The following is a 22,929-nucleotide window of genomic DNA, read 5'->3' as shown; positions in this document are numbered from 1 at the left end:
TTTTTCCCTGCCATAGCGGAAAAATTTTTTTACGAAAAAGTACAGAAAAACTATATAGATTAAGATAAGATCTTAGAAATTCTTAATTTTTCATAGATATTCATAGTGAGACATAGAGTGAGATTTGTTTGTCTCAGAAATTCATAGTTTTTCATAGATATTCATAAATAGTGAATATGCTGATATGGTTTTTGTATACGGTTTCTGCAACGGTAATGCTTTAAAGGCCTGGCTGCTACAAGAGCCGTGTTTGACAGATGCAATGCTTGTATTGCTGCAAGAGGTGCACATTAGTTTTATGTAAAAACTTTCCGCCAAGATGGTATAAATTTTATAAAAGTATTTTACGTTTGAAATCTATTTTCAACAGAATTCGAAGCCCTGACTACAATAATATAAATAAAATATTTCTGACGGGAATATTTAAAAATTTTTAATATTATGATTTGGAAACAGGACCGTTTACTTGAATAAATCAAATTAATATGAAAAGCGCCGGTTACGGTCAAAATTAGATGTTAAGAGTAATATACTATACATTTTTAGAAATGTATATAGTATTTTACATAATACTGGAACACTCATTTTTTATTAAGAATCAATATTTATGGACTATCTAGAATTAATTTTCTCTTTACTTTAGTTTAATTTGCAGTTTATTTGAATATTCATAAAAATCTTTGGCCAATCGTGGTCAAATTTAGTTCTTCTACGTCAATGATTCTAGGGAAAATGTGTGAAAATATAGAAAAACCATTTACTTATTTTATGAATGGTTAAATAATAGACAAGATTCCATTTCAAATGTAAAATAATAATGGTTTTCCAAAAACCATTTAAAATGGAAAATGCAAAATGCCATTTCCATTTTAAATACATATTTAAAATGGAACTATTTTAAATATTACCCAATTCTGCTTTTATCACACTCGATGCGATTATACGTTTGTCTAATTCTACGAATTGTTTATCCGATATGAAAATCGTTTCTAATATGGTATAAAATAATAATCAAAAGTTTAGCGTTAAAAGCGAAATAAAAATATAATTCTTGAAGTGTAAAAACTTTCGTTGCTATAAATGTTGTGCTATATATTTGACATCAATTATCGCGTAATCTTCGTTGTCATGAATAAACGTTACTTTCTTACATCTAGCTAGTAAACAGAGATTAATTAGTTCGTATCTATAGTTAATGCTTAATTCATTTTATTTTCCTGATGCTGTCTACAACGTTAATGAAATTCTACCGACATGCTACCGCAGACAGGATAATAACGTCCTTTCTTTCAGACTGCTGAGATTGTATGAAGGTAGACAATATAGGGAAGCTGCCGGCTTTCTGATGAAGCTGCCACATTACACCTTAAAAGCTGCATTACCGGATATTCCAGTGGACCTGTTGATCGAAACGCTACCACACAGCCTCACCTTGCTGGAGGCGCTCTATTCCCGATTGTTGGAACTAAACGTCAGCGACGTGAAGATCTTGCGGATCGAGCAAGTCCTCTGGAGGGTGGTGCACCTGATATCGACCAGTCAAGATCACTTCCGACCGCGAATCTGGTGTAAACTTCTCGTGTCATTGAACAGATTATCGCCCAACACGAAGAGCACGCTGCTATCGAGAAGACGTGCTCTAGAGAGAGCTGTAGAAGGACTCGGCAAGCACGGATTAGTGCCTTCCTCGCAGACAAACATCTCTGAGAATTCCGTTACACCAAATTTAGTACCATTGCCGGTGGCACTGAGAGAAGAGCTCGAGACGCGAACGGAAGCGTACAAATTAGCGTTACACAAAATTGAGAACTTTGGCAAGCATGCTGGGACTAATAAAGGTACGTGTTTCTAATTGTTAATAAATCGTTGTATGACGCTTAGATGACTATCGCGCGTTAATAACGAATAATAAAGTAACAAAAATACTCCTATAATTTTATAATATTAAATATTTTAAACTCATAAATATTCAAATTATCTTTTAAAAGCTTTAAATCAAAATGATAATGTTACGTAAATTTTACAGTGGTATGAATAATCCGTAAACAACCATAGTCATAAATCAAATTTCAATATTTCAATTTTATGCGAAAAGCAGTGTGTTAATCGATCGCGACAAAGATAAATGATATCCATGTAGCTTTCAATTACGTGTTTAATTATTTGACAAATGAATGATAATTACCATTGGCAGCATAATATTAGATTAGCAAAGCAATATGTTACAATTATATACGCTATTTTTTCCGTAAATTCTCTAGAATTTTCATACGAGATTTGGCATTACGATGATTACATACTGAAGCGCATAATTATCGTCGACTGTGCAATGGGATTAGCGTGCACCGCTAATTCCATCGAAATAAAGTTGTACGACTGTTCGTTCCGTCGTATCGTCTGTATATCCGGAGTTCCGTGGAATCATGAAGCATTGGATTTTAACGGAGCGCCGCGTTATACGTTCACAAATGCAAATGGACTAATGTCGAAAGCGTGTTAAATCATTTATATAGAGAACTGCACCGTTCTCTCGTTCGTTGATAGATTCCCACGACGCGCAATTCAAGACGTGTCATCATTGGTATAACGTTTCCACAGAGACAGATGTTAAAAATGAAAAAAGTATACGTAGAAAGATAAGCTACGCCGTTTAAATATTGATAAATGTGTGGAAAATGTTACTTTCACGATATCGTTAAAAATAAGTTAAAACCTTAAAAATAAGTATAATGTATCAGCAACTATTCTTTAAAATCAATTCAATAGAGAGAGAGAGAGAGAGAGAAGAGAGAGAGTCAATTAAAATATAATTAATAAATCTTGACTATTCTTTTAAATCATACATCGTTGAAAAATTTGTGTTAAATTTGAGATATTTCATATGTCCCAAACGATCCAATCAAATTTATGTGCCAATTCAACACAAGATGAATATATTAAAAGGTAACAAATATTTAAGAAGATAAAAGGTAATAATGACATAATTTGTAAATAAATCGTGGAAGCATATTTTTTTCAGTAAAATTAGCATTGATGATATATTAAATTAACATATATTTTATTCATTCACTTACGATTTACATTTTAAAACACATTATTTTTATTTGTTCACTTACTCATAAATTGTGTTATTGTGATACTAAGAAATATTGAATATCAATTTAACATAATTATTTAAATAACATAATCACATTATGTTAAATTAACACTCGAATATGTTAAAAAATTTAATACAAAATGTTAACAAGGACTTGAGTGGAATTTCCAAAACAAATACGAAATATTTTTTATTGTGTAACTTTAAACTTATAATTTTTCAATTGATTGATTCTCGTCTTTAATCATTATATTTTAATTGTCGTGAGAAAACTATTTTGATGCTAAAACCTGTATTTAATCTCACTAGTAGTATCTAATTTCATATTAATAATAGACAATCTCTAATGCCTTCACGTATACATGTATTTAAGTTTATTTGCTTCACTTCTTTGATTTAGTAACAACTTAATTATGTTAAATAAAATTAATATCTAATTATTTCATCAATCTTATCGATATTATTTTATTGGTTTTATCAATTTGATTAAAAAAGTATGGTCCATATGATTATAATATAATGAGAACAGACCGTCGCGTCGGCCGAACTGCAATTTATTGGAGCATGAACCTGTAGCAATTTGTGCCTCGTGCGCGAGAGTGCGGATATGCCGCATAATTTAATCTCGCCTCATTATATAAAGGAAAGTGTGGCATATTTAGTTATGATGTCAGATAGATACTCCGCGATTTTGCTGTTCATATGCCGGATATCGGGCCGGCTATCTATGTAGCCCCGAGGCACCGTAAAAAGGCGATGGTGGATGCAGTAATAATCACCTCGCGCCATCATCAGTTCCGCTCTAATAATAAAAAATAATAATAACGACCTCGAAGAGAGAAAGAGAGAGAAGCTCTGATCTTTTCTTACGCTTCTATAGCGGATCAAGGTGTACAAGCGGCTTCGCATCAACGGCAGCTTTCCCTGAAGTACAGCGAGATCCAGCAACGCCTGATCGATAATCAGAGCTTGCTAAACACCTTGGAGAAAGCGGGCGGGCCGTGTAGCTTAGAGAATCTACTAGCGGAGTTGAAATGCCGGGTCGAGCAGGATAAGGAGGCGCTCCGGGAATGGACGGCCTTGAGGAAATCGACCTCCGGATCGACGAATACGAAGAATCCGGCTCTTGCCGCCAGATTGTTGCAGTTTTCGAGAGGCTGCGCACTCGCGCTGCAGTTCATGAGCGAAGATAATCTGCAGGTAAGATTAAAACATTTCCATCAGGAAATGTTTTTGTCTTCCGAAATTTAATCTTCAAAGATGCGCAAGAGAACGTTCTTTTTTTCCTCATGCATTCTTGCGAAAAATATCAAATAAAGCTGTTAGTTTTTTAAAATCAACTTAGACACTGAAATGATATTTATAGGAGAAATCCGACTTCGGATGAAGAAATAATGCTTCGAGATCGCTATCCCAAGAGAGTCGTCCCTGATTATTGTTATCTATCCACAAAACAATTCGCACGACCGTCTCGAGTGTAAAAAGGCGTGAAAAGGTTTGACATAGAAACGGCGAACTGTTAGAACAATAGGCGCGTCGTATACGATTACGATTTTTTTGGGGGGAATTCCATGAGAAACTCGTACGGTCAGCCGCAACAATAAGAATGGTGAAAAATCTGCGCTGTCAACCGCGAGAAAATGACCCCGAAACATACCACACACAACACGTGCAAGTGCTACAATTCCCGCGGGATTGCGGCTTGCACTCCAGCAGCTCTAGCGGCTGACACGTCCAAGACAATGCAGACGATGTCAAAGGCGTTGTGTGTAACCAGCGTGGAATCCCATAAGGACCCTACGGCGAACCTAAATTACCCGAGTTTACTCCTGTTCCTGCTTACATTTAACTATTCTCTCGGCTAATGTCCACTTCTACAGATATAGATTAATCTTAGTTAAACTCGGTTTAACTTATTTTTTATTTTGTTCTAGTTTTAACAAGGGACCTGTTACAACTGTCCCGAATTGATTCGATTCTCCTTAAAATATACAATGTTAAACACGAAAAACTAATGGCAAATTCGATTGGAAGCACTCAAGTGCACACTGATGCATATTAAAGCTATTGTACACTGATTTAATTTGAATATAAAAGTGAAATGCAAATATTTCGGATTATAAAATACATACATACTTTATCTAATAGTACAATAAAATGTATTTCAGAATTTAATCGATTTCTATGTTTATGTATAAACATATCTTTACATAAAAATTGTGTACGACGGCTTTAATATGCACCAGTGCGCACTCAGTGTGTCCAATCGAATTCGCTGTGACACGTATTTTTTTATAATACGAATTTGGACCGATAAGAATAAATCTAATTTAAAAAAAATTATTCGATCAAAACGGATCTTAGGAAGTGCGATCTTAAATATTTCATATTTTTTTTATATCAACCCAATTTGAGATTTAATGGGTGAAATAACTCCTCAAAACTAACGCTTACATTTGATTCAAATCAATTACAAAACGGTGAAGTGTTATACTAGGAATATAAAAATGTGTCTTTTAAATTTTTATATTTAACAACATATTTCAAGAAGAATCGAATCGGTTCCAGACAGTTGTGTCAGGATTCGTATAAGAATCAGAAAAAGATACAAAGTAAGTTAAACCGAGATTAAAGTTGATCTACATTGATAGAAAAGGATATAAGGTAACAGTAGTGCATAAATGATGCAAGCAATACCCTCGATATGAATACGTCGAAATAAATTGCAAATTAATAAGTAAACGCGAATTAAATAAATAAACGAGGATTGACAACTTAGATAGGATACAGGATGATAAAAAAAATCTGTGTTTATACTTGCGAGCAGAAAATGCGGGAATTACGCGCCGACATAAATGATTTCTATCAATGGATATAAGCACGTAACACGTATTTGATTGAAACATCAGCGCTCTGAAACTTGAGTCGGAATAAAATATCATTATACGGAATATTAAATAGCCTACATGCGCTCGTACATGCAGTTCGTTAATAATACATCGCGGAATACGCGCGAGACTATCATTTAACGCGAATCAAATAGCAGTTATTTTTTAATCAAGCGAAAAAAGCGAGCTTACCTAGGCAATAAAATTTATTGCAAATTTGATTGAAACTCGCATATTTTTTTCATAATTTACGATCGAGAACACGATTATAAAGTTTTGAATAATATTATCCCGTCGAATTTATCGTAAAGTCAATATACAATATTCATGAGAGAAGTGTTTTCGAGCGCGCGCGTGCGCGAGGTATTAATGCACGCGAAGCGTTAATGTTATGATTAATATCGCGTATATTAATACCAAGTCATGAATTATCATCGTTGGGAACTACGACGCATACGTGATAAATATTTCACGCGTCCGACTGCCACGTCTGCAGTTACTGTGGAGTTTCGCAATGCAATAAAGATTGAAAATTGAATCCGCGTCGTCGCTGGTTGATACCCCCGGGTTTTCAGCAATGTTTTGAAAAAAAAACGCGAAACACATAACATCCCGGTCGCGATCGTACGAAATGTACAATTTACATGGCACGCATAACAAGTTTGTTTGTGAAGAGAATAGCAATTTCTATTTCGCCGAACAATACAACGGGAGAAATTAATTTATATATTACTTTAACCTTCCCTTTTTGAACGAAATAGAAAAGGAAGAAGTGACGCTTTGATGACGAAAATAAAACCGTCCATGTTAGATGACGATATTCGACATGATAACGTCTAAAATGTTTTCAGCAAACGTACAACGTTCATCTTATTACGAAATTTAACGAGAATTCGGTTGGAAATGCGGTGAACCCCGTTATCGTCAGATACTTAAACGAATTCTCAATAATGAATGCGTACGACGGTACTTTCACGATTGTATTACTTTCGTCAAATACGCGTCGAAAACGAAAATACGCGAATAATTATCTTGTTTACTTCCATTTGCAAAGAGTGGCAGGGCGAATTGTAAAAAAGGTAAAAAGTAGCACCCAGATCATTGTATAACAGAATCGAATTGGAAAACTGGTCACAGCATGCCAAAACGCGTTAATTGCTTTCCATTGAGTGCATTTTAATTGGAAGTTCATAGTCGACTGCAAATCCCAATCGAAAAACGAATGGATCGAACGGATATTGTGATTGTTTACTAGTTTCTTTATAGTACGCGACATCCATCCGATTGCTTTCGCGTGGTAATAATATTTCATATGATAATAATAATTACTTTCGTGAAAGAAAATATTATCTTTTTCAATACATTTTCTTATAAATTTAAAATATAATAAAAAATTGAAATGTCGATAAATAATATTAAACAATATTCGTCTCGTTTGTAAGCAAAATAAATTTCAACATTCTCTCGCGATTATCTCAGCCTATTCGACAATTTTCAATTCACTACTTTTTTTGCGCACAGACACACTGCTTAAGTACACAGTGATGTAAAAAATAAAAAAATTATTTAAATTTTTAATTACGAACTACTTATACAAAATCAGGACAAAACTAAAAAAAAATCGCAACTACGGAAATTACGATTTTAATAAAATATCTAAAAATTGAACTTAAATACAAATCTGAAAATAATTTTGTTGGACCATGAAAATAATTATGTAGGAAACTTAATGAGCATGATGAGCAACGCTGCAAAAACTTTTGACATTTTAGCAACCAATTTGAGCATCTTACATGATTACTTTGTCTAACAAAATTATTTTTAGACCTGTACCTAGCTAAATTTTTAAAAGCTTCAAAATTGTTCTTTTCGTATACGTTTAAGTAAAAAGAAAGAGAAATGTTCTAAAAAATTAGGCCATCCATTTAATAGAAATATTCGTTGGAAAATAAAACAAATGCTCAGAAATAAATATATTCAAGTAGAAAATTTAAAAATATGCAAAACTGTCAGAAGAAAATAAGATGTTTTATAACCAAATACATTGTATGTCTGTCTAAAATCTATCTACATCACGAGCTATCCCATGCAGGTTTTCCATCTAGAAGAAAATCTCGGTGACGACTACGAGGAAGAGTCTAGTAGCGCCGGCTATCACACGGACGAGAGTTGCAGCCCGACTCCGGAGCCAGTTGTAACGGGTAGCAACTGCGAGGCACTCAACGCTGAAGAAAATTGTTCAGAGAGAGATTTAACCTCGGCCAATATCACAGTGGAACAACTCGCCGAGAGATACGGCGCTCTCTATGCCCAGGCCAACTTGCATACCCTGGATGCTCTGGACGCATTAGAGCCCCTCAAGGACGCTTCTGATTTGAAAGCGAAGATTCTCTACTCGGTGGTAGTGGTGAGTGCCGTTTCAAGTTAAATATAATAATTATAAATGTGTACAATGAAAAGGTACTTCTCCCTTCACTAAATTGGAATAGTATTCATCAACTGAATCCTTAATTACGCTTGAAATCTCGTAGCGTATTTCTTTTTAATAAATATTCTAACTTCATATATTAACAAAAAATACAAATAAAATATATCAAATAAATTAAATACTTAATAAGGAAAATTTTAAGAAAAATATATTTAAATTAATGATAAACCAGTTAATGATGAACGATGAATAGTATTGTACATAATACATAATACACAAAATGAAAAGTCATACTAGACCGGTGGAGATCCTATTTTTTCTCGTCAATCAAACGCGACTTTCACCAGATGAAAATGGCCAAACGCAACAAAAGGCGCAACGAAGCGATCGCGAATTATATGAGTAGCACTCGATCATCCGCAGAAACGTGTACGAATTAGCCATATGCAGAATATTCATCCGCGCTGTACAATATGTCGCTGTCACTTCACGCCCTGTATTATTAACAGAATACGAATGAAAAATTTTCCACTAAATATACTTATTAATGGTCTGGTTCAGTGTAGCCTAATGTTTGGTTTCGTGACATATTGTATTTATGCGGATATATATACCCAGATAACATTTATGTTACATAAGATATCTAAAAGACGTCTTTTAAATATCTTATGCAACATGCACATTATTTAGGTATATATAAAATTATACGTAAAAGAAAGTTGCTTATTTTAATTGTAATTAAAATTTTGGAAAACATATTTACACTAATATTTACACTAATATTACACTAATATATATGTTAAAATATGATTGATACTCATAAAGATAAACATCATAACGTAACGATCAGTTTTCGCGATGCTCCATTAATACAATTTCGTTTTTTATTTCTATTATTACGAGCACGTGATGTAGGGAAGCCATTTCAATTCATCTCTTTCTATAAATTGAAATATTATTTCAATATATTGGTTCATATATATCGTTTTACACGTAGATCAAATAGCGTCAAAATACAAATTTCAATTATTTCATAATATGCAATAAAAGATTCGCTCGTTTAAATCATTAACAGATGTAATTTAATTCTCGATGTAACATTACTCGTATATTATTGGCCGTTTATTTTAGGTCCATGTTTTATCCTCCAGTTTTATATTGCAATTTCGTATTGAAGCCAACGTATGCATGAATTCCGTTTTTATAACGAATGAGAAATAAATTTGAGAGATGATGGGGCGAAAAAGTCCACGAAAGTCGTTTAAAAAGAATAGCAATTCGCTTAACCCATTAAGGACCGCTGGTCGATTTTTCGATCAAAAAAATAGGTCAACTTTGGGATGCGAAATTTTTGGCAAGTAGGCTCCTTAAGGACATAGTAGCTTGCCATTAAAGATTTTAAATTTTGAGAAAAAATTTGTCTTGGTCCTTAATGGATTAATGCATATATAATTAAATTAATACACACGTGCACACAAACCTATAATTAATGTATAGTTCACAGAAACACACACTGTGTGTATGTTGCCAAATGCAATTTATATCAAAGGTTTTGGGACATGTAACGAGATAATAAGTTATACCTCGGGTAACTCACAGTGAAATGAAATCTGGTATACCATAATCACATCGAGTGAGAGAGATTAAGCTATTGTATGTATTTAACAAATCTCAAAAAATTTGCCTTTGATGTATAACATAATTGTTCTACATAAAACCTTTTTAATATGCACGCGTTCGTTGAGATGGATTAATTTTAATAATTTAAAATTAAATCTCATCTGCATTTGGATTATGTTATCAAGGCAACATCAACATTTTTATTTAAGTGCAAATATCGAAAATTGGATAACATTTTTCATCCTTTTAAGCGCGTAAGTGTATTGCTCTTTTTAGATACCGTTACTCCAAATATAACCACGTGTCTAAAAATAAAATCGCATTAGTTTCGCGTGTCAACGGGACTGATCGTACTATGAACTATTGCATGAGCTCGCCAAGCTCATTTTCGCGTGACATTGCATCACGACATTGAATGTTACCTGACAAATCGCTATGGAAACTGAATGTCGTGCTGTCGTGACATTGAAAGCTAATGACAGCTCACAGATTGATCAACTATTATTAGCAATAGAATGTAACATACATCTCTGAAAGATATATTGACAAAATCAGGATTTAGACTTTTCCATTTGTGCATGTAAAAAACGGGATTCACACTGTAAATCTAACAAGAGAAGTTTCACAACTGTCCGGAACCGATTTGATTCTCCATGAAATATGTTAAACACGAAAAGAGACACGTATTTTTTTATACGTGCGCTAACTCATGTTTAAGGGGTGAAACATCCCTTTAAAGAAAAACGGTATTTCTATTTCGAGCCGAATACTGTCGAAAGTATAAAAGATGGAAAAAAATTTTTTAAACAAAACTTGTACGGTTTCAAGAGTACTTCCATGTTGTGAAGAAAAAAAAATTTTTTTTTCGACGCGGTATTCGGCTCGAAATAGAAATATCGTTTTTTTTCAAAGGGGTATTTCACCCCTTAAACATGAATTAGAGCACATATAAAAAAATACGTGTCTCTTATATTTTCGTGTTTAATAACATATTTCATGGAAAATCAAATCGGGATGGACAGTTGTGAAACTTCCTTTATAAGTGTAAAAACTGATTTCAATATACGTATGTTATTTAGTTTTCCATATAAAAATGACACTATACTACACATTTAAATGTGTAGATCTATATTTGTATGCAATATAGTGTGTTATTTTTACACGGAAAACTAATCACACACATATATTGAATAGTCATTTTTTTATACATTTGAAATTGTAGTGCTTTCAATATATAGCACGTACAGGATATTTCCCGATCAAACGCGACAAAGCAGATAAAGCTTTCACGCGTGTTCACGGTCGGTTTCAGTGTTCCGTCAGCTTCGAAAAAGTCGTGGTTGTGTATTGTGAGGAAGAGAAAGTCGACGAAATCTAATGGGCACGCATACACTCGGCCAAGAGCGCGGTATGTCGACAAACACTTGTTCTCCACTTGCACTCTCACGTCAGATAATATGAAAGCCGGGTACCAACGAGAACATCAGGCGTATTGCGATACACACAGAGTGTTTGCACGTGCTGTAATCACGCTTTAAAGACTACGTTATACCGGATCTATACTACCGATTATTGCGAGGAATATTACTAAGGCCTCGGTGATCTAATGGCTCAGGACGCTCGTACGGAATACAAGAGATCCGAGTTTGACTCCTGGCCGAGGTAATATTTTTCGCAATAAGTTTAATTACAGTTTTTCAGCATATTAACATCTTTGTAATATGATGCCTGATTGAGCATCGAAATTATTAGAATTTAATTTAATTCGCGAAATTACTACAGTGGTTTAATTGTGTTTAGTCTGGAAATATTTCGGTACACAGTTCGTTAGACTACAATTGTGGTATATATGTCAAGTACATATATATCATATTTAGTGATTCAAGATTTAATTATTTAAAGCATTTTAAGATCTAGCTTCGACCATATAGGGCTCTAATTTATCGGTTGTATCTCTCACATACACGGTCTAAAAATGATATTATTCTATACTACTGTGTTTCCTTTTCGTCCAGAATATTCCGCGAGCAGCAGGTATACATCCGCAATAAATATATCTTCTCTCCTCTAGCAAAAATGAAAAGTTGTTGTTCTTCGCGCAATGTTTAAATATTAAATTTCGATAGACAAGTTTATGATATTAAACTTTTTTTTAATTAAAGTTTGTGCGAAGTCAAGCAGATAATGAGATCCCGCTTATCTACCGCTGAAACTTAATTTACAGGAGGTTTTCTATTTTCAGTCGCTCGTAATTCAGACCGATGCTTTGGTTGATGCTTCAATCTTTTTGATAAAGAGAAACCTCTCTTTCTTTTTCTTCCTATCAAACTAATCAAGACTAATTATCTGTGAAGGAATAGAAACACGAAGTGCGTATAAAATATGACTCTATGCATTTTTCAAAAGTGGAACCTATATACAGAAAAGATTTATTCTACAGATAAAAGAAAGAGGAAAAATCTGTTCGATTTTAGGTCATGAGAGAGTCAAGTGTAACTTGAATGAGAATATACGGCGCGATAAAATATATCGCGATCAATAGATATCGCATTAATACATCTAAAGTGTGTTTTATAGATCTTTGGATCTCTTACACTGTGTAACAAAGTAATAAATTTTTTTTATTACTTCTACTTTAAAGCAGTATTTCACTAAGTAAATTATAGATGAAGCGTGTGTAAAGCGACCCATTTCGCGTCCGCGCCATGTCATCTCGTTGATCCAAATAATTTCATTACAGTGGAAAACTTAATTTGATGATCAACGGAGTCTTTGAGCAAAAAATTATAAACCTTATGAATCTTACTCTTAAAAAATTTAAAAGCGACCATTTTATTCCACAAATAGAGAATTTAAATTAATTACTCAGGTGAGCGCAATTATTAATTCTTGACGTCTTTTAATTAAATGAATATTTCTTGCGTTAAAAACTGCATTTTATGAGCACGTAATAAAAGCAGGTTTACCAGGCATACCAACGAGAAAAATCAGTACAGGTATCTTTGCGAAATACTAATCCGCATTAAAACTAAAAAAGTTCTTCATTAGCAGTGAATTTAAAGTGCGACGGTGTGCTCTAAAATTGCGCCTATTTCCGGCAAAATTTTATTATTTAAAACAAAATAGGTATCTTGTATGAAACAGTGTGTTCGAAACTGTATCTCTATCATATTGGCTTTTAATATTTCTTTTTAAGAGGAAAGTGAAACGCAATGAAAAAAAGAAGGATAGCCGGGGGAACAAGAGATAAACTTTTTATACGCGAGAATTAATCTTAAAATGAATTTCGAGCAGAGGATTGACAGTTTTTGTATATATAAGTACGCTGCAAGATTATTTTTACTACCACCACGCACCTGTCTCCCGCCCGATCGATGGACCATTAACGTCAAAGCCGCCGGGCAGGAAAGAGCGAAGGGATGATCGGGTGATGCGAAAGGGGAGTCGAAGGGAGAGCACACTTTTGCGACAGAGTATACTCGGTAAGTGGCAGAGAGAGAGAGAGAGAGAGAGAGAGAGAAAGAGAGAGAGAGACGCTAGTCCGTCAGCCTGAGGCTATTAAGTACTTTGCATACATACACGGATACATGCAGATGCCTTTCACACGGATATCTGAGAAATCGATGAACTAAAATAAATATCCACGAAGAAAGCGACACACACGCTCTAACACGGATTATTCCTCCCCGATATCTCACGCGCGCGCGTTTATGTCACCTTGTAGACTGGGCTGTTGTCACTTGGTCGATAACCCGGCTGGGGATTCGCAAAATACATATATTTTCATCCAAGTACCACCACGTGTGATTTCGATAATACCAAAACTGGCGGCCAAGCCGCGGACCCGACGTCTTTTTGAGACGAGCTGTGACAACTAACTTTACTGCGAATATGTAGCGGATTTCAATCGACAATACGATTTATATTAAGCCTGAAATAGCTCAATGTATATATACAGAGATTCTCGTACTATTTCTCATGCAAATATCACGAAAACGTAATAAAGCATTGAAGAATAAAATACTGACAGCTACTGATCGATATTTTAAAGACCCAAAATCCAGTAAAACGTCTTTCGGAGAAAAGCTTATTCTCCTCTCTTACTACCATATTAAATAAAGTATGAAAGGCAACCGCTTTCTTAAATAATGCAGGTGAGATATCTAAATCGCTATTCCACCGCTATTTCCGTCGCTATCTCGTTTCGCGCACAGATTTTCCAGTAAAATAAGCACGACGAAGGCAGTTCTTCACTACCATTTGCCTCGTGTATTTTTGTTTTCTTTTACGAGGAAGCTTTTATCCTTGTATATATCATAAATGTGTTCGTAGATAGAACGCAGCGACATAAAGATATGCTAGCGCTGAGTCACATACATACTTTCTTAAAACACGATTATTAATTACAACATCAATCGTTAGTTTGAGGTCGTTTAGTTTATCTAATTGCTTGAAATTTTACAAATGAGCACTTAAGCCATTAATTTGTGGACAGATCGTTTGCAACTTTTGGCTAATATCAATATTAAGAATATAAAAAATACAAAACTTGCAATATTAAACTTTGTATGCACGAGTATTAATATTAATATCCATTTCTACCAATGTAAATTAACTTTAATCTTAGCTCGACTTACTTTTTATTTTTTTTTCAGTTTTAAGAATAAAAAAAGATAACAAGTAAGTTAAATATCAAGATGAGGTTCATGTATTAGGTTGGAACAAAAGTTCGTAGTCCTATGAACTCAAGCAGCTATAACTCGTTAAAAATGAACAAAATTTAAATTTAAAAAATGAGTTTTAAAGCTTAAAAACTCTACTTTCGGCAGGTCATTATGTCTTTTGAGTTTCTGTGACTTTGGTAATTTTTACACATAGAAAACGAACTGGACAAAATGGAAAATTTTCTTCTCACTTTATAGATCTATTACGTGCCCAAAAAAACTTACAGAAAATTTACAATTTTCTAACGTGAAGCTTAAAGTTCTCCATACACAATCGTTCTTTAAAAATGTTCCTAAGATTTTTTTGTTACTGAGTTATCGAGGGTTAAATAAAAGAGCATTTTTATATAGAAGCTGTGTGTTTCGTGGGTTATCTCCATGTCTATATCCATTCTTGGAATACCAACGTTTTGCGAACGTTGCAGTTCACTTCATCAGGGCAAAGAGCAGCCTGATACTGCTCATAAAGTAAAGTCAGTAAAAATGCTCAAGAAGCATTTTTACTTTAATTGTTCATAATTCCCTTAAAAATCATCGTACAGCAATTTAAAAAAAAATAGAATTTTAAAGTTAAAGGCTTTGCTCTCATCGAATGATATAATTACTAACTTTTTTAACATGTATAGACATGATAAAAATAAAATAGCGCTACGAACTTTTATTCCAAACCAATACGTTGGTAGAAATGGATATGAAATGAATTTTGAGCAATAGATATTCCTATATACGTATTAGTATAAATGTTCGTATAAGTATTCTGTGTGGATTTCACTGATCTCACTGATTTTTTTAGATTAAATTAGAACAGGAGAAATTGGCAAAAATATATAGAGACATAAAAAATAATCTATGAAAATATATAAATTATTTCTTTAATTGACAAATTATTTTTCATAATCAAAGATAAATATCAACTGTGTTTGAAATAATATTTTATATGTAATCATTTTTTTATAAACTTAAAATTCTATAAATACTATAAATATAAATTAATATATATAATAAGAAATAAAGATTTTCCTCACAAATAAACTTTCTGTTAATTGATAGACTAACAGTTAACGTAAAAATTATATGTATGTGTGTATTTTGTTAACTATTCTCGCAGTTAAATCGTTTGAACTTCTATCTTAACATCTAGAGTGGCATTCAATTAAATCGAATTCTGCAAAAAATAATTAATTAATATTTGAAATATCGTTAATTTTTATTATACAATTGCAAATGATCAAGTATATGTATAGTATTACACAGTTGACAGCTTATCGTAGCTAATATGTTGCATATCGGAAAGATGGCTTTCACACACGAATACGCGAGAAGCACGCGATAAAATAGATATTGCACAGACGTTTTTTTTGCTTTTTCTTCACATCCACACTCGTTGTGTGTACAGGTGCCCTAGAAATACTGCTCTTCTCGACTGTAAATGCGAGAAGAGAACTTAGGAGAGGGATGATAATCATGTATGTAATGATTCAGAGACTTCACGATTCATGTCGTTGCTTATGTAAATAATAACCGATTACGATTAAATTAAATGCGATGCAGACTGCAGGCTATGCTACATTCAGCTGGCGGTCACGCAGTCAAAGTCTAACTTTAAGTTATAACTCAATCTCGACGGATTTCATGTATCAACAATTCTATAATTTTTGGAATTCTGGTATTAATATCAGTCAAAAGTTATGGATCCGTTCACAAATTAATTAACGATAGCTTAAATGCTAATCGACAAGTGATATCATTTTTGTTTTTATAATATTAATATAGGTATATATGCATTCGTTTATATCGAATTGGATAATAAGATAATTGCAATCATGAAATATAGTTCTCTGGAATAATTTAACGGTAATACATGGGTGGTTCAAATATATGAGACTTTTTTTCATTGATACATATACTTACACTGAGTAACAAAGAGTGTTCACTTTATAGTTGTGGACTCGCGATAGTTGTTTCTGCAGTCGATGTTGCAATGTCCGAACAAATATAGTACTGAATGCTGTTGTGCAACGCATTGTTCATGCTTTGGTTAGGTTACATACGTTAATCAAGTTTCTTGCGAATAAAAATGTTAAAATCGTCGAAATTTTGGGTAAATTGCGTGCACAGTTCGGAGAAGAGACGCTATCAAAGGCACAAATGCACAATGGCAGTCGCTTGACATCTCCCTCCTTGTTACTCAGTGTAAGTACATTTAGTATGTAAGTACATTTAGGTCCGATTACACCAATGTTACTTTAACTTTAAGCGAGGTTTAAAACTCTCTCCATCTCTCTCTCTCGGCTTTAAAAAGAGAGTTTTAAGCCTCACTTAAAGTCAAAGTAACGTTGGCAATCGGGCCTTAATAATGCTAATTTGTATTCGCAACAAAAAAGTTTTATTCATATTTGAGCTCTCGTATAATATTTCTAGATTATTGACTGAAAAGTAATAAAATATTAGAGCACAAATTAACTAGAATTCTGTTAAAGTTCTATCACGTTATAATTTTAATGGTCAATCAGAAGAATGTTTGAATCCAGTTTTTAAAGTCGAAGTTTTTAAACTTCTTATGAATCAATTTCGAAAATATTGATTGTTTTTAAGCAATACAGAATACTGGGTTACATATAAACAAATGAAAAATATATCGCATTTTACTGTTACAAGAGAATGCTTACTAAACGTAAATCTCATAACATCAAGTGTGTGTCTATATAGATCTGTTATTTAAGTAATTAATAACTATTTCCATAAAAAATGATGGAATCAATATGGCGAACAAGTATTTAAAAATAGCGTTCCAATATGTCTAAAAATGTATAGTTTATCATATATATTATAGATTTTCGTTATTTGGAGCACCGGTTCCCACTAGCCCAATTTTTCTTTATTTAATTAATTTTTTAATTATAGGGAAATCTCAAATGTTTTTTAAATTATTGTATATTGGACTAGTTTTTAATTAGGAAATCTCAATTGTTTCTTAAATTATTGTATGTTGTAAAGTATAAAAAATTTCTAATAAAATACCTATAATTAAATACAATTATTTATTATTTTATTATTTAATTATAAGTATTTTATTAGAAATTTCTCGTACGTTCTAATATATATTGTTAGTGTCACTGAAAATATAATAATTAAATAGGTATGTAATGTATAACGTGAACCGTACATTTTCAATATATATTAGAATGCAATCTTTAAATGTTCACTATATTAATTCTACTATTTTCAATGACGTAATTTATAAATTTCGAATTAATATAATAAAAAAATTACAATTTGCTAAAAAGTAAAAATTGACAAAATAACAATACATAAAAATTCGAGAATACTTGATAAGATTTTTTTTTTATTATGTTGCAAAAGTGGAGCTTATAAATGGCGAATTTCACTTATTAGTTACAGATCTGTGTATGGGCGTGCAGGGTACACAGATACCAGATCCCACTTTAATTTACTACTGCAAATATCTCGAAAAATATGGAAGATACGGAAAAAACATTTCAGACAAAAATGGAATGATTTCGAGATAGACATATTGTCACGTTGTTTTTTTCTCAGTAAAAGTTTCAAGAAGATACGAAGGTCATCTTTACTTTCTTAATGGAATTATATGATTTTTTATACATAATATGATTCCTCTAATTATTCTGAATATAAAAGTATTAAGGTATAGAGATATAAAAAAACCAATTGTTTACGAGATATTTTATTTTGGCACATTAACATGAAATATTAAATATTTCGTAAACTATTGGTTTTTTCATACATTTAACTTAACTTTTATATGAATAATTATAGAAATCATATTAAGTATGTAAAAAAAATCGGATAATTCCATTTAAAAAAGTGGAGATGACTTTCGTATCTTTTTGGTGCCTCCACTCAGAAAAAAAAATAATATGATCAAAATACGTCCCCCTCAAAATCGTTCCACTTTTGTCTGAAACATTTTTCCGTATTTCATATTTTTCCATATTTTTCAAGATATTTACCGTGATAAATGGAACATCCTTTATAGGCATTATTATAAGATTTACACTGGGAAGTGATTTCTTGTTAGTAACCGATTCATTATCATATAATCTGACTAGTTTAGTCTTTTCAAATTCATAATAGTATTTAAATAAAAAACACACAAGTTGTAATATAGCAGTCATGACCATTTGTGTCCGTAACAGTACCGGACAAACAGTTAACCGTTCAAGACGAGCCGTTGTTAAAAGTAGTAATTTATCAACAATGCTCATAAATTAGCATTGTAAACCTGATGACAAAGAGAATTCTATCATGTCATGTGATTCTGCGGAATTCCATAATTGCGCGACAACCGGAAAAACGTAAAAGAAACATGCTCTCATATCATCTAATTAAAGCAACCTAATTAAAACTGCAATCTAATTAAAACTTACAACAGCGATTTTTAATGCTACTGCAATTTTATATATTACGGTTGACGTATACCTTAATAAATACAGAAGTGATAAAATATGTTATCAACAATTTCTATATTCTATCACGTTCGAACAATTTGAGTACAAGTATGTTTAATATTTTGCACATAATATCGATTTTCGGACAAATATAATTTTTGCAATAACAGAAAAATTAAGGAAAAATTATTACTTAGTATTTAAAATTATATTAAATACACTGAAAAAAGAATCTGATTATAACCACCAAATGTTGAGTGAAATAATTTCAACCAAATATTCAGATAATATACATATGTATATAACCAAACACAATTTTGCTTTTACAAATTTTAGTGAGTATTACGTTGGTAATACCATTTGATAATACTTACTAAATATTTATAAAAATAAAATTATGTTTAATTATATTACCTGAACATTTGATTGAAATTATTTCACTTAACATTTGATACAGCAAACTCTTTTTTTTCAGTATGCGCTAACCAGACTTTTTATTGTGACCATCTAACACATTAATATCTTGAAATAAAAACTCAAATCTTATAGCGAATTCGATTGAATCCACTCGGTGCGCACCGGTATACATTAAAGCCGTCGTACACAAATTGACATAAAAATATATGTTTAATGTAAATATAAAAATGGATTAAACCATAAAATCCTCAATATATTTTATTGTGCTGTTAAGTAAAATCTGTATTTCATAATTCGAAATATTTGCATTTTACTTTCACACGGATTAAATCAGTGTACAATGGCTTTAATACGCGCTAGTGCACATTAGTGCGTCCAACCGAATTCACTATTAGCTTCTAAATATTTTAGATTTTGCAATATTGCTGTTTTAAAATATATTGTAAAGAATAAAAATTGTATATAAATCCCGTAAAAATTTAGATTTATTTAATAAAAGTAATGAGTTGGTTTAGATAAGACATAGAGGATACTGTTTTTAATAATATTTTTGCAAGCTAATGTTAATTAAATATTTTACTACGATAATTTGATATTATAAAATTTCCGCAAAAAAGAAACTTATTTAATTATTTGCATCAAAACAATCTCAAAGGGGAATATATAAATTAAATTATGTGTTAACGTCATGAATCAGCGAATGTGTTCTAAAACCTGTTTCAATTCTAATCTTTATTTAACATCCGTTCACGATAATTGTACAGCGTCGCGAAATGTGCGAAATGTGCCCGACTCCTTCCTCATTCTAATCTATTCGTCTTGAATGTCTTAATAAGCAACTGCGGAAGTAACTCGCAGCGTCTCGTCAAGCAGACGCGCGTAATTTACGCGCGCATTTATATAGTGCGACATGCATATTTTAGAACGGAATTAAAGGCTTACCAGTTACAGCCTCCGCTAATCGTCATGTCTTTGCCCTTTGCAGCTCTCGTGGCGTCTGGCCGGCATGGTCCAGACATCGAGGCGCCTGGAAGCCTTGAAGATCCTGAACGGCGTGACCGCGGCCCAGACGGCAGAGGTTTCTCCGGAGCTCGAGGAATGCATTAAAAAGCAGTTGGTCACTTCCGGGGCACAGACCGGTTCTCGTGAGGTCGCCGAGCAGGTGGTCAGCCAGTTGGAGAGGACACTGTACGACTTTCCATGTCTGCGTGGATGCGTCGAGGTCAAGAGTTATGCCACCGCGTGCTCCACTTTGGCTTGGGCGTGCCTGGCACGTTCCACGCCGTTGGTACTCGATGTAGCGCAAAGTCTGGAGTTCCGCAGAGAGGTGCATGTAAGGCATCATGCTTCTCCGAATCCGCATGGAACTAGGATCAGATCAGTCTTGTGGCCAGGGCTTCGGGAAGGCTGCCAAGGTCCCTGTCTTCACAGAGCCGTCGTGCTAACTTGCTGAAGCATTGCGACTTTTCTACAAAAAAAAAGGAGTAAATGCGAATTCATGCAGAACTGTCCTTGAAAAACATGATGCGAAAATATTTTTCATATATTAGGTGTTGAACTTAATTCCTGCCGTTTTTTCGTTTCCAAAATTGATTTGTTTCGAAGGGAAGATGAATGAGTACCTTAATCAAAGTAATTTCCTCCATTTTCTACTACTTTTTCCCATCTCTCTGACAACAGGGCAATCCCACGACGGTAGAACGCGGTGTCTTTCGAGGCGATCCATTCATCCACCCATTTTTGGACTTCGTTGTAACTGGAGAAGTGTGTGTCCGTAAGTGCGTGTTGCATCGATCGAAAGAGATGCTAATCCGACGGTGCCAAGTCTGGAGAGTACGCTGGATACGGGAGAACTTCCCATTCAAGCTCTAAAAGTGTCTGCTTCACGCTTTTCGCGACATGTGGTCGAGCGTTATGCAACAAAATGACTTTGCGTCGATTGTTGGCTACGGATGATCATTTTCAATCGATTGGAAAATCTCTTTGGCGTCGAGAAATCTAATCTGTGAGGATTGAATCACTTTCAGCGATGTCTAAACTACAAGACATATGACTTCATCGTCGAAATTCGCCAGCGTTGGAGGCAGCACTCTCTAGTAGCGAGCGGCAGGAATTAAGTTCAACACCTAATACATGAAATTTTTTTAAGTATATACAGGAAGTTCGCTGAATTGATCAGACCTATCAGGTAAACGAAACTAATACTTTTCTAACAATTTAATTAGCGTAAATTAATAATAAAATAATATATTCATTTATATGTAAGTCACAGAAAAACTTATTTTTGTCTCAGAATGCAATATTTTAGAGTATATTTTGAAGAAATCTCAATAAAATTTACACAATACATAATTATAAAATATAGCAGGTTATGAATAATCCAGATGTACAATTACCAATTTACGAAATATATAAACATCTCTCTGCCAGAGTTTTCAAAAATGCAATTGTAATTTGACAACAAAAATAGAGAAATGCGCTCGAACTCGCTAATTGAATGTACGCGACGAAAAGCAGAGACAATCCCGCGTGGGATGCTGCACCACAATATACTCCAATTTCATTCGTGTTTATGATATGCATTCTACACCGTTGACACTTGACGCCGCAACCGGACCTTAAATTTCAGAATCATATCTCGGGCGTGTTGCTCGTAGCTCCACTGACCGCAGAATCAAGAATTCAGGATAGTATGACACGGTGTGTTGCGATGCATCGCTGCATTCTTATTTATACGGGTCTTATCTATATTATATTATCATAAAGAAGAAAGAAGATTGACATTGACTGTATCAATCGATATGATACTTAATTCAAAAAAGATGTATGGAAAACAGTTACATAATAGTTAATAAATAAATAAAAAAAGAAATATTCATAATATTAAATACAAAAGTGTACATTTTTGTCATATTTAATAAGAGATTAACTAAAATTAATTACAATATTTATTATTTTCTCGTGAATGATATATTTTTTTTATATTACAAGACGGCTAAGCTTCTTCAATAACTACTGTATCTATAAAAGTATTTATCTTTTCGATTAACAATTGGCATTTTATATGAAAAGAAAATTTGTAATTTGACTACTTATTTTAGGCTTCTCTCAAAACTTAAGCAGATGGCACAAACGTATATTTATCTGTTATAATCAAAATATGATTATAGAAAATATAAGAATAATAATAGGAAATAAATTGACAATTAGTATAATGCAAGTTGTATAATGCTAAGAAATATTAACATATTCTTATTTATATCTAAGCTAAGAGATTTTAATGCTCAATGTATGAAATTTACATTAAATTAATATTCATAATATA

At 33.0% G+C, this 22,929-nt stretch overlaps 1 protein-coding gene across 1 annotated transcript in view; it reads left to right on the top strand.

Annotated features, from left to right (window-relative positions):
- Positions 1 to 21,648, top strand: part of LOC108727360 (uncharacterized) — a 25,134-nt gene extending 3,486 nt beyond the window's left edge. The window contains exons 2-5 of the mRNA XM_018455468.1: positions 1,294 to 1,838; positions 3,978 to 4,297; positions 8,078 to 8,392; positions 20,590 to 21,648. Coding sequence (XP_018310970.1) covers positions 1,294 to 1,838; positions 3,978 to 4,297; positions 8,078 to 8,392; positions 20,590 to 21,057 — 1,648 coding nt within the window. The 3' untranslated portion in view covers positions 21,058 to 21,648. The remainder of the gene's footprint in view (positions 1 to 1,293; positions 1,839 to 3,977; positions 4,298 to 8,077; positions 8,393 to 20,589) is intronic.
- The last annotated feature ends 1,281 nt before the right edge of the window (positions 21,649 to 22,929 follow it).

The sequence above is a fragment of the Mycetomoellerius zeteki genome, unplaced genomic scaffold, assembly GCF_001594055.1.
Source record: "Mycetomoellerius zeteki isolate Tzet28-1 unplaced genomic scaffold, Tzet1.0 scaffold481, whole genome shotgun sequence".
NCBI classification, from domain to species: domain Eukaryota; kingdom Metazoa; phylum Arthropoda; class Insecta; order Hymenoptera; family Formicidae; genus Mycetomoellerius; species Mycetomoellerius zeteki.
Note: the sequence above shows the minus strand (reverse complement) of the source record. Positions and strands in the feature narration are given on the sequence as shown.